We start from the raw sequence: 20,295 nt of genomic DNA, 5'->3' as shown, positions 1-20,295 counted from the left end.
AAAGACAAATAAATTTCACGAAAACGCGATTTCAAGCTACAAAATAAATTACAGGTTTTCTGACACGCTAGACGTTGCTCTGAATATGCTCACCTAACGTGACGTGTGACAGTTCGCACGAAACGTTGACGAGGAATGAAGCTTGACCTAACCGACGACCTCCTCAATTGGTGATGCAAGCAGAGAGATATCGATTGCAAGATGTACGCGAGATGTTAGGTTAATGCAAGCAGAAAGAAGGGAATTTATCTCTTCATAATGGACGCTGAAAAACCTATTTAAGAGATAGTTTTCTCTCGATATTGCTTCTAGATCATTGAAAAATCATTTTTATACTTATCGTGCAATTATATAAAAAGTTTGTTTTTAATTACTTTTATCATCAAACTTGATACGCTCACAATCCAATGATTGAGCGTCTTTTGGATAGTGTTCGAAACCAATCGATTGAATCTACAGATACAAACCAATAGCATTCGATTACAGTTGATTACGGTGTTCAAAAGAATTTGAATAATAGAAACGAGTTTTTTCTTATTTTATTTATTTCTATTTTTAGATTTTTTTTTTACATTGTTCTTTATGTTTAAAATAAGGTAATTGTGTGTATCTAAATTTTGAAAAAAAAAGATGAATCCTCTCGAGAAATTTCGTTTAGAATGACAATTCCACTATATCTTGGTTGGCAACACTGCTTTGTCCAGACATTTCAAATAAAATTCAAACATACTGTTCGTAGAAGTGAAACGTGTCGTACCCAAATTGTGATTCAAGGAATCATGATGAAGCCGAAACAATTAAAAAATAAGTACCTTGTACATTATAAGAAGCTGCCATCTAACTTTGGTGCTGTAGAAAAAATTAGACTGAGCCTTGGTCAAGAACAACATGATAGACGCAAGAAACATCGAATAGATGAATTCAAGAAAAATCGAATTATTGCTTCACCTTGTTCAGTGACATCGGAAAAAGGTGCGCCGAGATATTATTATGTAATTGCTCGCTTATATACCAGCATCTGAGAAAAAATTATTCATTTGATTAAATTAACTTAACAGTATATTTATTTCTTACATTGAAGAATATATGTTCATATTATATTTGACTTAAATACATACATTTTTATCAAAAGAAATAAAGACGAATTACATTAATTCAAATTAAGTCAAATGAACAATTTCTTTTTCTTATATAGTGTATATATTTCAAAAACTTGTCAATTTCGATGTATCTTATAGCGAATTTTGGACGCACTAGTGCATATTAAAGTACAATGTTTTAATCTATTATATAAAAGTAAAAATGCAAATATAAAATTATAAAATATCAAATTATAAAAAACAGTTTTTATTATAACGACAAAATCAAATTCGCTATTAATTTCGTGTATCTCGAGAATATTTCTATTTACGTGCAAATATTAAGATCCGCTTTGACATGCCGATCCGAAAATGATATACTTCTTTTATTTGTATTTATTAGTCTTTTCTTTTTAGTCTGTTTCGCTTAGTATTGTATACATTATATTGTGTTACAATAATTATGCCCGGGAAAAAATATTTTATATATAATTATATAAAATTATATAAAAATATATATAATTTTATATAAATGGACATATTATATATATAATTTTATATAATTACATATAAAATATTTTACATTAATTATATACATTTAATCCTATAAATTGATATTCTTATTATTATTTCTTGAAAAATAAAAAATTGTCGGTATAGTCCTATTAAAATAATTTAAATGAATTTTGTGTATCAATGTTTATGGTAAACTTTTTACTTTTTTAACAGCATGAAGGAAATTTTATTTAAAACTTTTAAAAAGTAAGTCTAAAGAAGAATTACGATTCTTAATTGTAAATAAAAATATCGGGATATAAAAATAATGAATCACATCAAAACATAATAAAAACACGGAATTATTTTAAACTTTTGACATACATATAATTATAATCTATAGAATCATTATAATGTTATAACGACATAATTTTAATTTATTAATAAGAGCTGTAATTCTTTTTTAAACAATTAGTTTTTAAGAGTTTTACACTGGACAAAATTTTCTTTATCTATTAAAAAGTGAAATGGCTTGCCATACATATATTTATAAAAATTATTTTATTAAATAAAAAATTTCGTTATTTGAAATATTTGATGTCTCAGACGAATTTAGAGCAAAATTAACAAATTGGAAAGAGAAGCAAATAAGAGAAAAGAAAGCAAAAGAATCAAATAAAAAACCTCCATTTGTAGTTGGCATCGTTCGTCATCGTATTTATTCCCCGATATCAACAAACTCAATGACATCTGGAAGAAAGAAGAAACCAGTTACTCAAGAGCACAAAAACTCCAATGTTATAAAGAGAATTACAAGAGTTACGGAAAAGCGGCTACAAGCTAAGATAGCAAAAACTGAAATAAAACAAAAACCGCTTACAACTCTGACCAGGACAAATCCTAACCTAAAGTCGGATAACGAAATTGAAGTCAACAAATCGTTTGCTCCTTCTAATTATAAATTTAATCCGCCCGGTGAATTATCAATATTCAGAACATCTTTATGTGAAAAACCATATACAGAAAGTAACTCCTTAAAGAAAAATAATGTGTTCGCATTTGATACTTCAATGGAAGACGCTCACCAGAAATCAGCTTCTCATAATTTTGATTTTGTAGAATCGATCACGTTGAAGTTATCACCAATTGAACCGGTAACTTCAGATTTCTCGCCAAAAATGCGAACAAATTCGAAATTGAATAACAACGATGAAATTCCACCTTTAGGATTCTCTGCACATATGGTAAAGATTAGAATTATTTTGTTTATTTCTTCCGTTATAATGTTTTTTATATTATCAGTTATTTATATTATCATTCATTCATTCAATGACAACAAAAGGCTCATTGTATCTTTTGTACGTATGTTCATGGTACGCATGCAAATCGTACATACGAGATCTACAATTTAACGCCGGTTTCGAATGGCAAGGGTTTTCTTGGCAATAGTACTTTTGGTAGACCATCAAGAGGAGCAACGAGTGTTTGAAAATTTTTTGATTTGCCGAGGATTAGATGGTCTCGCGCTTTGTCACACTGCTATATTCTTATATTATCTAATATATATATATTATAATATAAATAATAATATATAATATAATATAATATAATATTATTATATATATATTATATATATATATATATTATATATATTAATAATATAATAATATAAATATTTAAAAATTTCGGAAAAAATAGATTTTTCGAGCTATTTTCTTTTTTAATTAATGTAAATTTTTTTATTGTTATACATTTATAAATAATATCAAATGAAATAAATGAAGAAATTTTCAGTTTTATTATCAGCTTTCAGATTCGTCAGGACTATTTAATACAAAACTTATAATAAGAGACGATACAACAAACAATTCTGATGTGCCAGTAAAAGAAACGAAATATAACGTTATATATTTTAAACGTCTGTTATATAAAGAAGAAAATAGACTTCGAAAACTTTGCAAAAAATGGATAGAAATTCAATCGCAAACAGATGATGTAGAGGATATTTATTACCAAATTAATCAAGCAGTAGGACAAACAACTATATTAATTAAACATAAGTTTAAACAATTTTATAATTTAATATTAGATTGCGAGAGAAAAGATTGTGAAGTATTGGTAACTTGTATGGACTTACATGGATTTTGGGACACGATATACCTACAAGTAAAGGATTGCGATTCACGATTTGCAAAATTGGAGAAACTTCGTGCTAAATGTTGGCAAGAGGATCAGTCACTTTTTATAAAATCTACTGGAATTAAGAAAAAGACAATTATTAAAAAAAAAGCTACACCAGTAAATCAAAACTCACTGAAAAAAATAAGAGAGATTCAAGATAATGAGAAAAAATCATCACAGGAAATAATAAATAGGAATAATAAATGTATTATGCCTCACATTAGTAATAAAAGAGCTGTAAATGTTTCTGGAAGAAGGTCTAACGTATTGCGTAATAAAACATATTCTAAAATATCTACGAATTATATACATACATCGACACCATTTTCTGTCGATACGAAATTAAATGCTTCAAATCGGATGAATACTCCTCTCATAACAATGAAAGTAAGTCAATCTGTTAAAAAAATTTTCTCAAATAAGATTTTAGAGACAAAATCACTTGACAGAAGTTCAAGACGTCTAAATAAAATTGTAAAAAGTTCTTGTGGAATTTCGAAAAATAATTTGTCTACACCTCGCAGTACACCGCTATTTCATGTCGTCAGAAATATCAATTTTAATATAACACCAAGTAAAGATCGAATAACAAAAGAGTAGTACAATTTCGATATAAAAAGATCTTGAGACAAAGCTGTTATTTCGGATAGTACTTCTAAAATTAAAAAAATGAAAACTGTAAGTTTTATAATTTAATTTTTATTATTACGTTGCTCTCTCTCTCTCTCTCTCTTTCTCTCTCTCTCTCTCTCTCTCTCTATTCAATAAATATTAAAAATTTATTTATTTTGATTAGACATTTTCAATTAAAAAGCACCAATTAATTCTTAAAATATCGACAAGAAGTAATAAGTATTAAAAAAAACTATAATTCCAAAGCAAAATTTTTCAAATTCTACTTGGTGAACATCTAAATTACGAAATATTATTATAATATTTTATCACATAGGAAAATATTGTACATCACATTTCGGAATATGAGAACGACATGTTTAAATTAATGTTTTAACTTTATTTGTATATTTTGACATTGAAAAAATTGTAAAATTTTATTTAAAAAACATATATTTATATTTATAACCCTCAATTACAGCTATGAAAATTACACCTAAGTTCTAAAGAATCCTGTTTGTACAGAATGTAAATGACGCGATTAATAGAAGAAGGTTCGTCTTTTTATATACCTATACCAATAGAAGAAGGTTCGTCTTTTTATATACCTATTATATAGAACTTTATAGTAACAGTCATATACCGATTGAACCGTCTAAAATTTTTGTTACGGATTTAAATGATCTTTTGCTGTACTCGAGAGTTGAGAGAGTTATAGTTATATATTAGAATTGTTTATATGTTTATTATGTTCATATATTACATTATAAATATATTAGGATACTGTCAAAGAATATGTTTCATTTGCATCGCAATGTTATATAATGGATTTTGTATAAATAAAAAAATAATAATATATATTAGATATACTGAATATGATTATTTCGCGGAAAGATCTATCGCGTAGAAATAAAGGCAATCATTTATTTAATTTCTTTTCTGTGTTTAGATACAGTACACACAAATATATACAGACGTTACTGAGCACATTTACAACGGTTTGTATCGAAATATGTGTGATCGCGCATGCTGCGACCAATATATAATAAGCGAACACATCGATCTGCCGCGTTCAAGCGAGGTATTGGCCGCGTTGCGCAATAACATTGTATACAAATAAATTAAAGACCTAAATTAATTTATATAAATAAATTACTTAGGTATACGAATGTCACGATAGTTAACGTATTAATTCGCCGTTTTCGCCTCGCAAAACGACGGTAATACTAGTCCGGCAATAAAATATATTATATCATGGTCCTGATCGTTTTCCGATAGACATAGAATTAAATAGTTCGATCGAACACGCGGCTGTTGTATAAATATCAAGAAATAATTACTATCTACGAATAAATATCACGTTAAATATGTGCATTTTATTTGCAAAATATCGTCTTTCTTTTTCTCTGCGACCGCGCGAGTGTAAAATACTGGGGAGAATGTATGTATTAATATATAATGATGCAGGGCCGAACGTTATACATTTCGGCAGTGTGCCAAATTACAATGAATACTCAATCTTTCTGGCACTTAGTTTAAATTATGTGGCTCGCCTTGTTTATGTTTCCTTTCTGTAGAAATGCGCGTCGCGATGGTCGTATAATTAATTAATTATACCATAATATATGCAATAAAAAAATTATAATCGTAATCGTCTTGAGAGCAGTTCTTTTTAAACTTTTTATACAGACTGCAGCTTGAAGGTAGGTATTTGGAAAATTCTCTCGCGTGTGTCAATGCAATGGAGAAGGGTTTTATCGCAGCAACAATTGAATTTTCCGATTTCTTCCTTTTGGTTCGAGAATAACGAAGAACGGAATGTATTCAATTTCACCGTGCTGCGGAATATGATGGAATATATAATGGAAGACTAGGCGTCTTCGTGAGGCGATTCTGTTCAATATTCATTATAGCTTCACGGTATCTAATACACTTAGCTGGAGTGAACGTGTTGCCTCAAGCTTATCTGATAAGTGTTTCCACCGTTAAATGGTGTAGGAAACTCACACACATACGTACACATCGATAGAAAATAACGTAAAAATACAGATAAATGTACGTATTATATGTATACATACACGAAGGATACCAAAATTAGCACGTCGTTGCGATTCTATCTTTTAGCAAGCTGATGTTGTTAAAGCTTCATTCATTCGTTCACAGGGATTCATAAGCTAAAATATTCTTCAATGATATTCACGATACAATTCTTCCGTGTTAACTTACATACAGAAATGACTTTACAATTTAAATTATAATTATATCTCGATAAAGAGATGCCGTTCGCAATGATAATAATAAAAAATTATACCGTTTGTGTGAGATATTGTCACCGTAGTACACATCGATTGAACTAAAAATTTTCATTATTAGTTTGCTTATTTATAATCTTACCTGATTATAATTATACTCTTTTACATCTTATTTATTTCTATTGGATATACGTATATCGGTTGATAGCTCGATGTGTTCATAAAACTTGGTCAGACTCTTTTATGCTTCTTAACATCACGATATGCTGTCTAGTATTTGTACGATGTATAATTACCTTGTAATGAAGAATAACTCTGAAATAAATGACATCAACATTTACTCATTCATTAGAACTTTAGATATAATTGTATCGTAACATGATCGAAACGTGTTCGTATTTTCGTAATCCATTGTCCAGCTAACGTATTGTCTATTATCGTTATTATGTAACAAGTGTAATCATGTTTACTGTAATGATAATGATCCAAGGATAATGATTATCGGGATCGCATCAATCCTCTTATTATATCAAATTAATTATAAATCCGATCAGGTCACCTTTCGATAACATTCTTATATGTCAAAACATGAAGTATATCAGAAGCTCGGGATCTTAGATTTAGCAATATATTTTTTGTTGATAATAATCTCTTTAAATCATGTAGGTACAGTTTCTGATATAGCGAGCCACATTTGAAATATGAAAAATCACACTGATCAACATCTGGCTCCGATAAGCGCGTGACATGATATTTTTGCGATTTTTTTTTGCCATAAATATATTCACTGAATTATCGTTCGCGTGTAACGAAGATAAAATATAAAATCAATCTAAAAAAGGAATACATATTTTAGTTTTGAGAATACAATATTGTCACCGTCGTGCACATGGTGGTGTTAATCTTGAATGAACATCAGCTCAAAAAATCTTCAATGTTGCGACAGAAAGCTAAGCTAAGTAAGTCCTATGATTAGTCTTCGAAACTCCCACCGGAACGTCTCCTTTGGTGGAGCACGACGACCATGCCTCTTCAGCCAGACTACCGTATCTCTGCACACCTGGGAAAGGGGGTCCGGAACTTTGCGGTGAATAATAGCCGCCCTGCAACTGTTGATAGTAATTGCCACCTGACTGCTGCTGATACGGCTGGTATTGATCCCCGCCCGCCAGGACATTGCTGTAGCCCGAGTACGAGCCGTACTGAGATGACGAGTACGAGGAAGAGGAGTAACCGCGTTCGCTCAGACTGCGGTAAGGCCCCGAGTGATGGGGCCTACCCTCCTGTCAGACCGGGGTGCTGACCGCGGCTGAGCTTATGTACTCGATGTCACCGATGCTTTTCACTCGTCGATGCCGCTTACCGCTGCCAGTTGACATCGGCCGCGGCGGAAGTTGCGGCGGTGGTGGCGAGTTGCTGCGAACGCTGCTGCTCATGTATTGGCATTGGCTAACGAGGCTCCCGGTGTCTGAAGACGATGACGGTGATGCCTTCTCACTTCTAGGCCGGAGACCGAACGCTCTGCTCAGAGATCCCTGCGAAAAGATGGGTCTCGATTAGAGGAATTATGAAAATAATTGTAAAATCTGATTAAGCGATGGATCTTGATTTTCCAGAGAAGTCGAAGCTACGAGCAAATGAGCGAGTACTAACAGAATCAGTTTAGATAATATGAAAGAGTGAATAAAGTTCTAAAGAAAATTTCTAAAAAATGTCTGAAAAATTGAATCTTTTATAAACGTTTTTTATTAGTCACTTAAATTTTTGCATTGCTGAAGAAGTCATTAAGTTGAATAAAAAGAAATCACGGAATATGGAAGAAATTTAGATAACAGCTTAAACTGTGAAGAAGTTAGTTAGATTTTTTCCATATTCGAAAAAATAATACTAACATTTCGATTCGAGTAAACTATTGTTTAATTGATTTAATGTGACAAAACGTTTTACTATTACGTTTGTAATGTAAAAACTTTTACGCGACAGCGAAATGCTATCTAAATTTCGCTATGACATCCGCTGTATCTTTTGTGAGTGAAAGGATAAACGAACATGAGATAGAGATTTAGGATTCGCTGGGTAGCAGAGTGATTCTTGCAGAATGATTAAAAGCAATAGATATATAGATAGGAGGAGATACACGTGCTATGACAAAGAGGAGAGCCCACTGTTTTTGTTTTGTCATTTTGCAGCAAGTCTATTGGTGGGCCCATCCTGATCGTCGATCTTAATAATTCAAGTGATACGGTCAGCAGGATTAGGGAACATGTATGTGAGGGACACTACACGGATATATAATGTACATACTTGAATGTACATATATTAATGACGCATACCTGTGAGCTCCTCCACGACAACTAGCAAAAGGACGAAATAAGGTCGATTAAGAATCCACACGCTGAATTTTCACATTGATATCGTCAATTTATATTTACACAATTGATTATGACGGGCGGCCGCGGATCGCCACGGCACCCATATGCAGTCATAAATAATGATCTGCTATAAATACGAACGTTTGCTACGTAGTTCGAGCTGCATAATGCATAATTTTAATCGCTATTCGCTATAAAGGTGTACCTGAAGACACGGGACACTCTGCTTACATATATGAGGAGGACACGTGTTCGGCTAACGTATATGCTCGTTATATACAGTGTTTACAGTGTGGTATAACGCGTACGTTGGTGAACATTTAGCGCTGAGAATAGGGTATAATCGTGGAATGTAACAATTTCAGAGATTGCATTGAGTAATTAATAACCTCTTGAATATTTTATATATCTTCATTTTATTCATTCAATTTATCAGAATATAAGGGTGCGTTTAGACTATCGAGCTGAAACTCCACAAGCCACGAGCATTTCAATTAACTTTCATTATTTTTTGCCGAGCCGCGTAATAAATGTTTACCAAAATACTCGAGTTTCAGTTTGATAATTTGAACACACCCTAAGAAAAAAACAATTGCGACGTAATTTTCTGCAGCAGCGATAGATAAATTGCGATTTAATTACTAAAATAATTGAAATAATCTGTTAAATTTTTCATTATAAACTTCATAAAAAGTATAAAATATTCTCGCATAAAGAAATAAAATATTTTCGTAACATTTTTCCACTTCTCGATATGTATAACAAATTTGAATTTTTAAATATTCATTATTTTGTGAATAAAACCCGGTTTTTCTTTTCACTGCGCAAGTATATATATATCCTTTTCTCAGCGCGGCAGATTGTCTAGCAATCTGATTGGACTATAAAAGGCGGAAACAAGGTGTACAAATAGATGATTAAATATAAGAAAGAGGTGTTTCCGCGATCTATTCCATTTTCTATAATTATAATATAATACGACTGCAAGGCTCGTACTCCATCAGTCTTTTTCTCTTTTACCTTGCAAATGGTATTTGACGCTGATTCGATATTCGCGCGTTCAGGTGTCTCGACAGACCGGACACAACGATAATTACTCAATTATTCCGAAGTCTATTGTACAATCAGTCCTTTTGTTCGATTACTTCTTTGCTCACATTTTCAGGTCTGTGCGATCGAGATCGAGATCCAGAGAAATTGTATGGATCTCAGCAAAGCGATGCCTCGAACAGAGTTGATCAATTAATCGTGTTAAGCGGAAATTTATTGTTTATCTGCCGCTTCACCAAGATCGAGAATTTTCCCGAGCGAGGAAACATTTACACGAGAAAAATGCTTTGTCGTTCCACAATGCCGATACATTTGCCGATATATACTGATGGTTTCCTATTTTACTTTCCTAGGAAAAAATATGGACACGAGTTTACAATCGATCGAAACATTAACCGGATTGTTAATCGCAACTACATACATGTATACGAAATTAACTCTCAATTGCAGACACAGGCTATTTGAGGACTCGAAACTATGAGATTACAAATTATAGAAAAAAAACTCTTTATTAATAATTGTCATAAGGCAGAGTTCAGACTTGCATTCTATACTTCAAACAAAATGCTTTCCTCAACAGTGCAAAATCGCAGTAATATTGCTACAATATTGCTACAACTTTTATACTATTGAGATTGTAACTTAAGTATAGCTTTCATAATTAAGAGTTAATAATAAATCATTTAAGATGTTGTATCGATGTTACTTTGATTTTAAGCAAAATTTAAAACTCTCTCTTTGTATCGTATTTTAAAGAGAAAAAGAGACAGAGACGGAGAAAGTTTTAAACTTTGCTTAAAGTAACGTTGGTGCAACCGAGCCTAAGAATTTGAAATTATAATGCATCATACTCAATTTTTCTGAGAAATTATCAAAATTTATTGGAACAGTGCTAAAAATTAGTCTCGATCAATTGCTTACTCATGTGCACTTGCGTAAAAACGATTTTACAAAATCTCCTGCAATTCGAGAAAAAAATTAGTTAAATTAATATTAAAAATTAATATTAAATTAATATTAAAAGATTATCTAGGCGTTGATGATTCTATTGTAATTAATCTTAGATTGCCGATTATTGGAGACTTTGCAAAAACGTATTGCAATTAATCGATTCGCAATGATGATGTAGCAAATCGATAGACTTTGTAATAAATATACGTTCTTTTGTAATAAATGTATGTTCTATGATATAGAACAGTATACAAAGAACTTTAAATAAAGAAATAATGGATATATATGTAATAAATACCGAACCTTTTTCAAGTAAAGAAGACTGCAGGTCTGCGACGATCCACAGGATGCAGGGACAATGATTAACATTAGGTTGAGCTCATAGCTCACAGCGTAAAAATTTTGTTATTTATTCTCGTCGCGTGAAACTTCAAACTGTGAAATTTTTTTAAGTAAGTAGTCGACTAAAATTTATATTTTCATTTAGCAAACTGTATAATTATAAACTCTTTTCATGTAACAAAACTTATATTACTAACTTTAATAATAAATAATACACATTGTAGCGCATTCTATTTCGTTGTTCGTATTGTTTTATAAAATGCATAGAAAAATATAATATTAGAATTTTATATAATTGATAAAAAATATATTTTTTATTTGACACATTAAAAAATAATCTATTGTACATTAATTTTAGTTACTATGTGTGAATTTGCAAGAAACATATATATTCTGTTTATTTTTAAAAAATAAAAAGTTAAGAAATTCTAAAGCAATTTAAAAATCATTATTACCCACAATTTAAAACGGTTATTTGTTTCTTCTTCGACGAGAATTAATAATATTAGGAGGAAATATTTCGCTGTAGAATGTTATGCGAGCTTTCTTAAGCGATGCCATGCAGTCGTGCCAATAATTAATAAAAATAAAGAACTAATAGTCGCACAGATGAGATACATGAAAGTGCGCGTGGAACGGGAGTAAATGACTGCACAATAAATGGCGTTTGCGTTTAAAATGAATTAATAATGAATTAATCCTAATGAGTTTTTGCATTTTTCAAGTTTATCTGTGCTGTATAAAAGATTGCCGATATGACCTATATTAATTTACCTAATTAACTGTCGAGAAAGCAATACAGCAAAAAATAATAATGAATATTTCTTAATGGTTATTAAGATATTGATTATTAATATATTATTGGCATGAGATAGCTAAATAAATATTAAATAATTTTAATATTTATTTAATTTTGCAACGCAAATTAGATTACATTTTATACCGTTCCCAATTCTTCTCATAAAGATTGGATGAAAGGAAAAAGAAATTTTATCCATTTATGTAATTCTAATAAGATAAATATTAAAAATATCACATCATTTTTCTAAATATCAAATTTTCTACAATGCAATGATCATGATAAAAACAAGCATAGGCTTTAAAAAGCAACTCGCCAAGAGATAAGTCTCTAAGAGACATATCTCGCACTATCCTTATCTCTTTCCAAGCCAAATAAAAACAATTAAATTACAAGAATCACGATTAATTACGATTAAGTCCAATCGCATCACATAATTTAATCTAATATATAATATATATAATAGTTATAATATAACAATTTATATATTTTTATGAAAGAAAAAGCAAACATAGATATGCAAGCTCGATTTGTCGAGCTTTGAAATTTGAGCATACCTTACCATAAAAGGCAACGTTTGAAAATGATTACCTCGGTAACGATTAGGCCAAATTAATGACTCGAACTCCTCGTTCGAAAGAGTTAAAGAAAATGCAGAGGCGAGGCGGGGAGTGGCATCGAGTTCCTGGCGCGCTTGTACGCGAACCAGACCCTCGCTGAATCTAAACGGTACGTTACCCTGAGGCTGGATCTGCGTCTGTCGACGGTGCCGGTGTGATTCGCCGTCATGTGAAGGGCAGATAACGAACTCTGATGATGCTGGAGATGCAGCGCCCTGCTTCCTCGACCAAGACTACCCCCCGTGCTCGCGGTGCTCATCGGACGGCCACTCCCGCCGATGCTGTTCCTCGGAACCACCTCCAGCTGACTTCTACGCATACACGCACACCATCCTTTTCATGCACGCCTTCTTGCGTACATCTTGGCGTCCTTGATCGCCTAATTTGCACATACCTCGGACACACACACACGTGTGACGTATTACAGCGAACCACCCTCTGAATATATATCTTTTTTTGCAAAATTTTTATTTAATCCTTATGAAAATCTTTGTAAAATTTCAGAAAATACATTTAATAATCAACTGTAATTAACTCGTACTTTGTTTTATTGTTTATTTATTGTTCTGTGAATATTTTTGATTCTGATCTTTATCAATGATTGCATTGATAAATATTAACAGTAGCTCGCTGTAAGTGTCTGATGATAGAACGAGATCTATCTTATAATGAATATCTAGTTACAACATAAATATACATACACAAGCATTTTGTGCACCACCGATATAGAGTAATGTATGTTTACTGGACTGTCAAATACGCCAAGGATGATCACCTAGAGTAGAACCAACCGAGACGCATTTTCAGCCACGCTAACCAGTCAACGAGAGTAAACATCGAACAATCAAAGATATATATGTAAATATTAAAGTTGGCAAAATTAGAAAAAGATAAAAGGAATCATAATGCAAATGTGGTGTGATTCCTGGCCAGAGAAACATTCGGAAAGTCACGTCTATAAGACGGCAAGGGGGCAGGGGGAAAAGACAAAAAGATTCTTATACATTCTTAATAAGAAAAGAGTATAATCGGTAATATGATTTATTTAATCAGAAATATATTAAAAGTCTTACTTAAGAATTGTTTAAATAATGAAAGGCGCTTTCTCCTTTCGGAAAGTTTTTCGGGGGGGTGTAGAAGGTAGTGCTGGGCGAGGTGTCTGACCAAGGATTACACCACGATCACTAAGATTAACATGTGCTGTACATAGCGCAGTGCAGTGCAGGCGGCAGCTGTGGGCTACGGCTCAGCTATGAGAAACATTACCGGTGGATCCGCGATCGAGTGGACTGCAGACCCAGCGAATCGCGCGCTGCAATTCTGTGCCGAGTACTCCGACGAAGTACTCTGGCACGTTCCACTGGGTAATCGCGTATGTTTGTATATGTACATTTTATATATATGTCGATTGTAACTGTATATTGTATTTACGTGTGTGTATGCCCGATATATCCAGGTATGGCATGTGTATTGTAAGACTACGAGTATTTTTTTTACGCGCGTTCGACAACGATCAATCGCGATTGAAGATCGTTGAGCGAGCGCGCTTTTGCTCTACCTAAAGCTCAATATTAAGGGAGTTCACATTTCAATTCAATTTCGATTATATGACGCTTTACTTGATAAAGGCAATTCATTGAGAGCCATTAGTAATTTTTAGCGCTGCTTGATGTCAATGAGAACTTTTACAGGTACTGTAAAAGTTGAAATGAGTCTGGTCAAGTTAAATTCGTGATTAATTATCCGCATGTTTCAGGAAAGTATAAAATTCAAATAAAAATCGCGCGTGCGTGTACTCCCTTCATATCCTTCATTTTCAAATCGGTTTCCGAAATATTTACAGCTTCCTCTCGAAATTCCTTAGTAATACGTTTAAATTACGTTCTGTCGGTTACGAAAGCTTTTTGCGGAAGTTCACGGATATGTCTCTTACACGATATAACTAACTTTACTCGTAGAAATTCTGGAAAAGTAACTGCCTATTGATTAACGGCGACTATACAGTAACAATTTTTTCTCTCTTTTTTTCCGAGCTAATGCTATTTTACGATGCGAAACGCGAGTATCGATCGCACGTGATAAATAAGCGACGAACACGCAGCTTCGCCAAACGAGGTTTGCTGAAGTTTTCCAGCAATTTCTCGTTTCTGCAATTTCCGCGCGAAAGTTTCTCGAAAACACTTCTTCTGCCGAGAAAGTGAAAAAGCACTCCCGATTACTTGTCCACGCGCGACATATTCCTGTAAATAAATAATTGACTGATGTTCTTTGATGCTCCAGCGAAAATCTCTGCCTCGGTCAAAACTGAGATCGCGATCGAGACGCACGTCCAACGATTTTAACTTTGGCTATTGCACGTGGTTTGGACGCGGAGTGACGTGTCGTTCGTTGCTTTACAACTTGCACCTGCTGCTTCGAGAATACGTCGACTTCGGTCGACATGTGGCACGAATCGATCGGGGAAACGAACCGGCACGATTTCATCCTTCATTATGTTATATTCCTGCCTTATATTCCTGCCTTGAAAAGGAATCTCCTAAAAGCGTTTTTACGCGACGAATATAAAAAAACTCAATTCCGTTTTATTTTCTTTCATCTATCGAGATCATCGAAGCGATTGATCGAAGAATTGAGCGCCTTCTTATTTTTTTTCTGATCAATGCATGACAAAAGTGGCAATGAATAACATTCTAATATGGAAAAAATGTTTTGCTAAAGTATCTAAAAATTTTATTAGATTCAAAAAGTTAATTAAGTAGTTAGATTTCAAAAGATCCAAATAAATTTTATTGGATTATCGAAAGAATTATGTAAAATACTCAAGCTGCTAAATGTTGCAATTTTTTGCAGAATTACTTATCATGTTTGAATCTGTTACATAACTATATTGTTAATCCAATAAAATTATTTTTAGATCCGTATTTATCTGAATGTTTAGAGAGATTATTTCAGTAAAATTGTTCTTTCCGTATTCTTTAATTCCTAAAGGAATGAATCTTTCACACCAAAAAGTTTGACAGTAAGTAATATTCTAATACTGGCTTAACAAGTCCCTTTGATTTCGTAAAGTAGTTACCCTACATTATGACAATATCTTCTACTGCTACTCTATAAGCTTAAAAGGAATGTTCGTTTTACTGCATGACTCGACAAGAGGTATGCGTCTTCTGTGACGTACAAAGCGTGGAGAAAGTTTAATGCAAGTTTGAGTAACTTCGAGGATCTCAAAATTGATGATCGAATTCCCGAGGTGCTATAAGCAGATTCCTTCGAGACGAGGAATGTTCGAACGCGGTTTCGTAGGTGCCAATTAGTGTTCCGGAGACGTCGTCCTGTCTCGATGACGATGAGAACAACGACGACGTCATGCCGATTAGTGAGCGTTGTCCAGTGTCGCCTCTGGATGACAGTAGACTGAATACCTTGCTGGTAGAACAAGCGCTTCTAATTCGGCGGTAAGATGTCGTCTAATCATGTGCTTCGCTGGAGGTATACCCAAGGCGGTGGCCATAGTATCACCGGTAAATGACGGTTCCAATACAACCAGAGCACCGTGCACACCGGAATCTGTGGAAGAATTTTTGTGCTTGTTATAGATAGATGATACTGACAGTTCGTGTGAATGTTACAGAGTTTAAAGGTGAAAGATCGTCAGTTTTTTTTTAGTTTCCATATTCTGTGTATTTTTATTTCGAAAAAAGAGATGTGCTATGCTGCAATCACGATATTTGTTAAAAAACTTAATAAAAACAAAAGGAATATGTACATAAAGAAAATATTTTTACGTTTCTATAGCAAATTTATATATTACAATTTTGTTAACTGTAATCAATTATTATATATAATATATAACAGACTAGAGTTGGCAAAATTTTTTATTTTAAAGATACGTAATTGATTTCGCCGAAATACAATTCACCTTTCAAATTCTCGGCATATTCCGTGAGATCGATATTCCTCGCCCACCGAATGAACCTTTGATTCGTCCAGACCAAAGGATCTGTGTCGACCTGTTCACATTGATGTCTCCTGACAGCGAGAGCCTAACACAAAAGCATGACGTCTCTTTGATTTACCGCAATTATACATCGTTTAATTAATCATAAAGAACTTTAGAAGATTAATCACCATTTATTTACAGGTCTCTGAATTCAGCAATATTTTATAACATGTTGTAATATTTTGACAAAAATTCACTTACTTGTCGATCATAGTTTAGCATCCGCAGCAAGTGAATACCATGAACAATGCTAGCCTGGTGAAATTTCCTCGTGACTCCGAGCAGTTTCTCAAGCTCCTTCTTGCTCAGCTGGTCCAACATACGTGCGTCCACCATATTAGTAGCGAAACTCTCTGAATATTGGGCCAAGCCGAGATCTGGCAACCATTCGGAGCTCACCCAAGTATGACCTAACTGGGCGATACATGGATATCGTACATGACTTGGGTGTCGATGTTCCTCGATGGCTAAACGCAGTTTTTTTCGGTGAAGCGGATGAGTTACGCCTAAACCAGCCTCTAGTTCAGCGTCATTTAATTCAAGTAGAACCTAAAATTAGTATCGCATTAATAAAAACTTAACTCATCGACAAGATGATATTTTTAATCAGAAACGATTCTGTAAATTGTTATCAAAATATAAAAATTAAAAAGAAGACTTCGCATATGGTTACAAAACTAATTAACAGTACATCATTATATCAATGATTTCTTCAGACTATTATCCGGGTATTAAAAATTATGATTTTACAGCATTGATAGTTTGTATTTATATTTCGACAATTAATTGCAAAATTAGTATTTTAATAATTTGAAGAATAATCTGAAAAAAATATGATATTATCTAATTAGTTTCTGTCTCTGAATAAGATCAGTCATAATTAAATCAAATATAATAATAAAAAAATTTTTACAATCATATCAATAGGTTAAACTAGCTTAAAGCTCGCTAATGAAAGCAGGTGATAAATCCTTTACCTTGCCCGATTTGACATTTTCAGCACATCGTGGACCATACTGTGGCATCCCGAGAGCCACCTCTAACCAGGCTAAAACGGTCGGGGCTCTCCATCGCTCCATGGGCACAGAGGCTGCTTCTCGCAGTAAACGAAGTTTCTCGGCGTAACCCTCCTCGGTGAGCGGTGACCACGATCGATATGGATCAAAACCATCTGAGCCCTCGTTACCACCGCTGCCACCGCTGGAACTGTTTGCCGTTTTCCGATGTCGCGAACGGGCGAATACTCTGCCAAAAGGAAGAACACCGATCCATTCGCATTGATGCATGATATTTGACCGCAGAAATACATTTTATCTTTTTTTATTTGTACGTCCTATTATTGATAATATAATTAAAAATATTGATATTATACTTACATGAAAAGAACGATTTTGTTGAAATATGTAAAACTTTAATTAAATACAGAAGTCTGAAAATAATTTTGTTAATAATTATTTTGATAATCCAATAAAATTATTGTCTGATCTGTATATCTATCTAAAGATCTTTTAGATCTCTCAGACTACAGCAAAATCATTCTTTACGTAAAAAGAGAAATTAGATTTCTCAATTAGATAAATCTAAATCTGTGTATTGTCTCATATTCGATGTGATAATGGAGGAGAGATTACAAGATCTCTGTGCAATATTCTACAGCTAAACAGCTATTCGACACCAACTATTATTTAGGTAAAAGCACATCATGGATATAGGTTTTTCATATACATAATGTTTCTCATCGGCTGTAATATTCAAGTGAATATGATAGAAAAATCGATACGCTTTTTTATATAGAAAAAAAGGATCATCTTACTTAGGAAGACTATTACTTCACATGATAGTCTCTTTTACAAGTTCATTTCTACACGGATGCGAAGATTCGCATCACTTCTACTCGGTAACCATTGTCGTAAAGTTGCAATTTCCCTTCTATCGTGTTATGAACTCATTTCGCTCGTTTGTACATTGTTACGATGTAAGACTTGCGTGGTAATCACACACTTCGCTGAAGTAATACTAAGAGTCATCACAAAGTACAAAAATGTACCCCCTCGACGAAGAGGGGAGTACATCGATGTTATACTTATGTGCAAGCGCGTGAGATTGTAAAATCAATGCGAACAAGCCATCTGCACTTTATAAGACCATTCAACAGCGTGTGAATGAATTGCATAAACTGTACGGTTCATGAAGTCTTCTTGTCTTTCCAATGCTTTTTATTTATGTCGAAGCTATATTATTTGTGACCATCCGTATTATATTATATATGTTACGCATAAATTATTTGCCGCGACAAAATTCATATTCATGTATAAAATGTATCATTCATTGCCCTGATGATAATTGTCAATAAATGTTTGTGCAAGAGGTTAAATAATCAATACTTCACTCAATTAATGTGTAATTGAGTGAAGTATGACCGAGGATAATATGCAGAGAAAAACAAAAATAATTGCATAAGAAATAATTGTTTCTTCGAAACTGAATTTATAGCATAATTTGCGATTCGTATTATGCAAAACGTTGAATGTAACGGAACGAGCTCCTTACCTTGAAATGGATCCCCATGTGCCGCCGCGAGTGGCGGACGATCGCGAATGAGCGGCAGGTGCAACGACAGGTGGTGGCTGCTTGTTCCTCCTCGGTTCGGATTCCAGTGGGCTGGATAGCTGCTCGACTGATCGCGATAGCGAGGAATTGTCCATAGACCTTGAAAATGCGTTCAACGGCGAGAGTGTGGGGCTGCAGTCCTTCGGTGTAGTCGCAGCTATAAATGGAAGAACATACGTGTCGGTGTATCGTCGATTTCCGTAACGTTCTCGAGCAACTCGATATGAGAATAGGAAGAGCGATAGAAATAATTCAAAATGTAATGAAATATGAGATTGCGTAAAGGATGTAAGCCCGATGTGTTAAATGGAAAACCGTCGATGAACAATGAGTTATTCAACGATTGCATGTCACGCAAATATTACTCAGGCACGAAACAATATTTTTGTCATGTTAAAACAAACGTATGACAAAGAAAGAACGTGAATGATAATTTGTTAATAATTGGACACGGCAGGATGTCACGGCAAGTCAAATCGGGCTATCGACAAGTTATTAATTATTCATTCACGTTTCTTCGGATGTCGCTATTTTTTTTTATACTGCACATGAAAATCGCGTTTCATGTGTGGTTTTTTTCGTCAAGCGTTATATCCTGTTCCATAACACAGCGAATGATAATCGATGCAAGTCACATAAAGAACACACAGCGCGTCGTGCAGCGATTCTGCTCGCGTGCAAAAAGTCCTTTTCGTGGGCATAGCTCGTTCTTGTCATCTCCATCAGGTTTACGGTATGTACATGCGCATGCATTCAGGCTACAGCAGCAGGCAGGACTTGTATCGAAGACATCCTTGAGAGCCTTCGGCATCAGTTAGGCTTTCGCGCACCGAGAAAAACGATGATTTATTCGATGAGCGCTCTCGATCCCACCATATTAAGACGCATGTTCACACACACACACACACACACACACACACACACACACACAC

At 33.6% G+C, this 20,295-nt stretch overlaps 2 protein-coding genes across 2 annotated transcripts in view; one reads left to right on the top strand and one right to left on the bottom strand.

The window, feature by feature from the left end:
- The first annotated feature begins 779 nt into the window (after positions 1–779).
- Positions 780–4,355, top strand: LOC105616989 (disks large-associated protein 5-like). The gene is made up of 3 exons (XM_012198569.1): positions 780–972; positions 2,181–2,818; positions 3,381–4,355. Exons 1-3 carry the CDS (start codon positions 780–782, stop codon positions 4,353–4,355), a joined length of 1,806 nt encoding a protein of 601 aa, XP_012053959.1.
- A 3,550-nt stretch (positions 4,356–7,905) lies between these two features.
- Positions 7,906–20,295, bottom strand: part of LOC105617115 — a 73,200-nt gene continuing 60,810 nt past the window's right edge. Inside the window, exons 8-16 of the mRNA XM_012198693.1 lie at positions 19,304–19,520; positions 17,731–17,998; positions 16,955–17,302; positions 16,673–16,796; positions 16,176–16,320; positions 12,872–13,064; positions 11,296–11,322; positions 8,953–8,973; positions 7,906–8,154 (exon numbers count right to left, since the gene is read on the bottom strand). Of these exons, the coding sequence (XP_012054083.1) occupies positions 7,906–8,154; positions 8,953–8,973; positions 11,296–11,322; positions 12,872–13,064; positions 16,176–16,320; positions 16,673–16,796; positions 16,955–17,302; positions 17,731–17,998; positions 19,304–19,520 (1,592 nt within the window). The remainder of the gene's footprint in view (positions 8,155–8,952; positions 8,974–11,295; positions 11,323–12,871; positions 13,065–16,175; positions 16,321–16,672; positions 16,797–16,954; positions 17,303–17,730; positions 17,999–19,303; positions 19,521–20,295) is intronic.

The sequence above is a fragment of the Atta cephalotes genome (genome assembly GCF_000143395.1).
Source record: "Atta cephalotes unplaced genomic scaffold scaffold00011, whole genome shotgun sequence".
NCBI lineage: Eukaryota > Metazoa > Arthropoda > Insecta > Hymenoptera > Formicidae > Atta > Atta cephalotes.
Note: the sequence above shows the minus strand (reverse complement) of the source record. Positions and strands in the feature narration are given on the sequence as shown.

Excerpts from the sequence above, each read along its gene's own strand:
- LOC105616989 (XM_012198569.1), top strand. The coding sequence starts at position 780 with ATGATGAAGCCGAAACAATTAAAAAATAAGTACCTTGTACATTATAAG. Across the intron at positions 973-2,180 it reads TTCAGTGACATCGGAAAAAG|ACGAATTTAGAGCAAAATTA; the intron begins GTGCGCCGAGAT and ends TTGATGTCTCAG. Across the intron at positions 2,819-3,380 it reads TAGGATTCTCTGCACATATG|CTTTCAGATTCGTCAGGACT; the intron begins GTAAAGATTAGA and ends TTTTATTATCAG.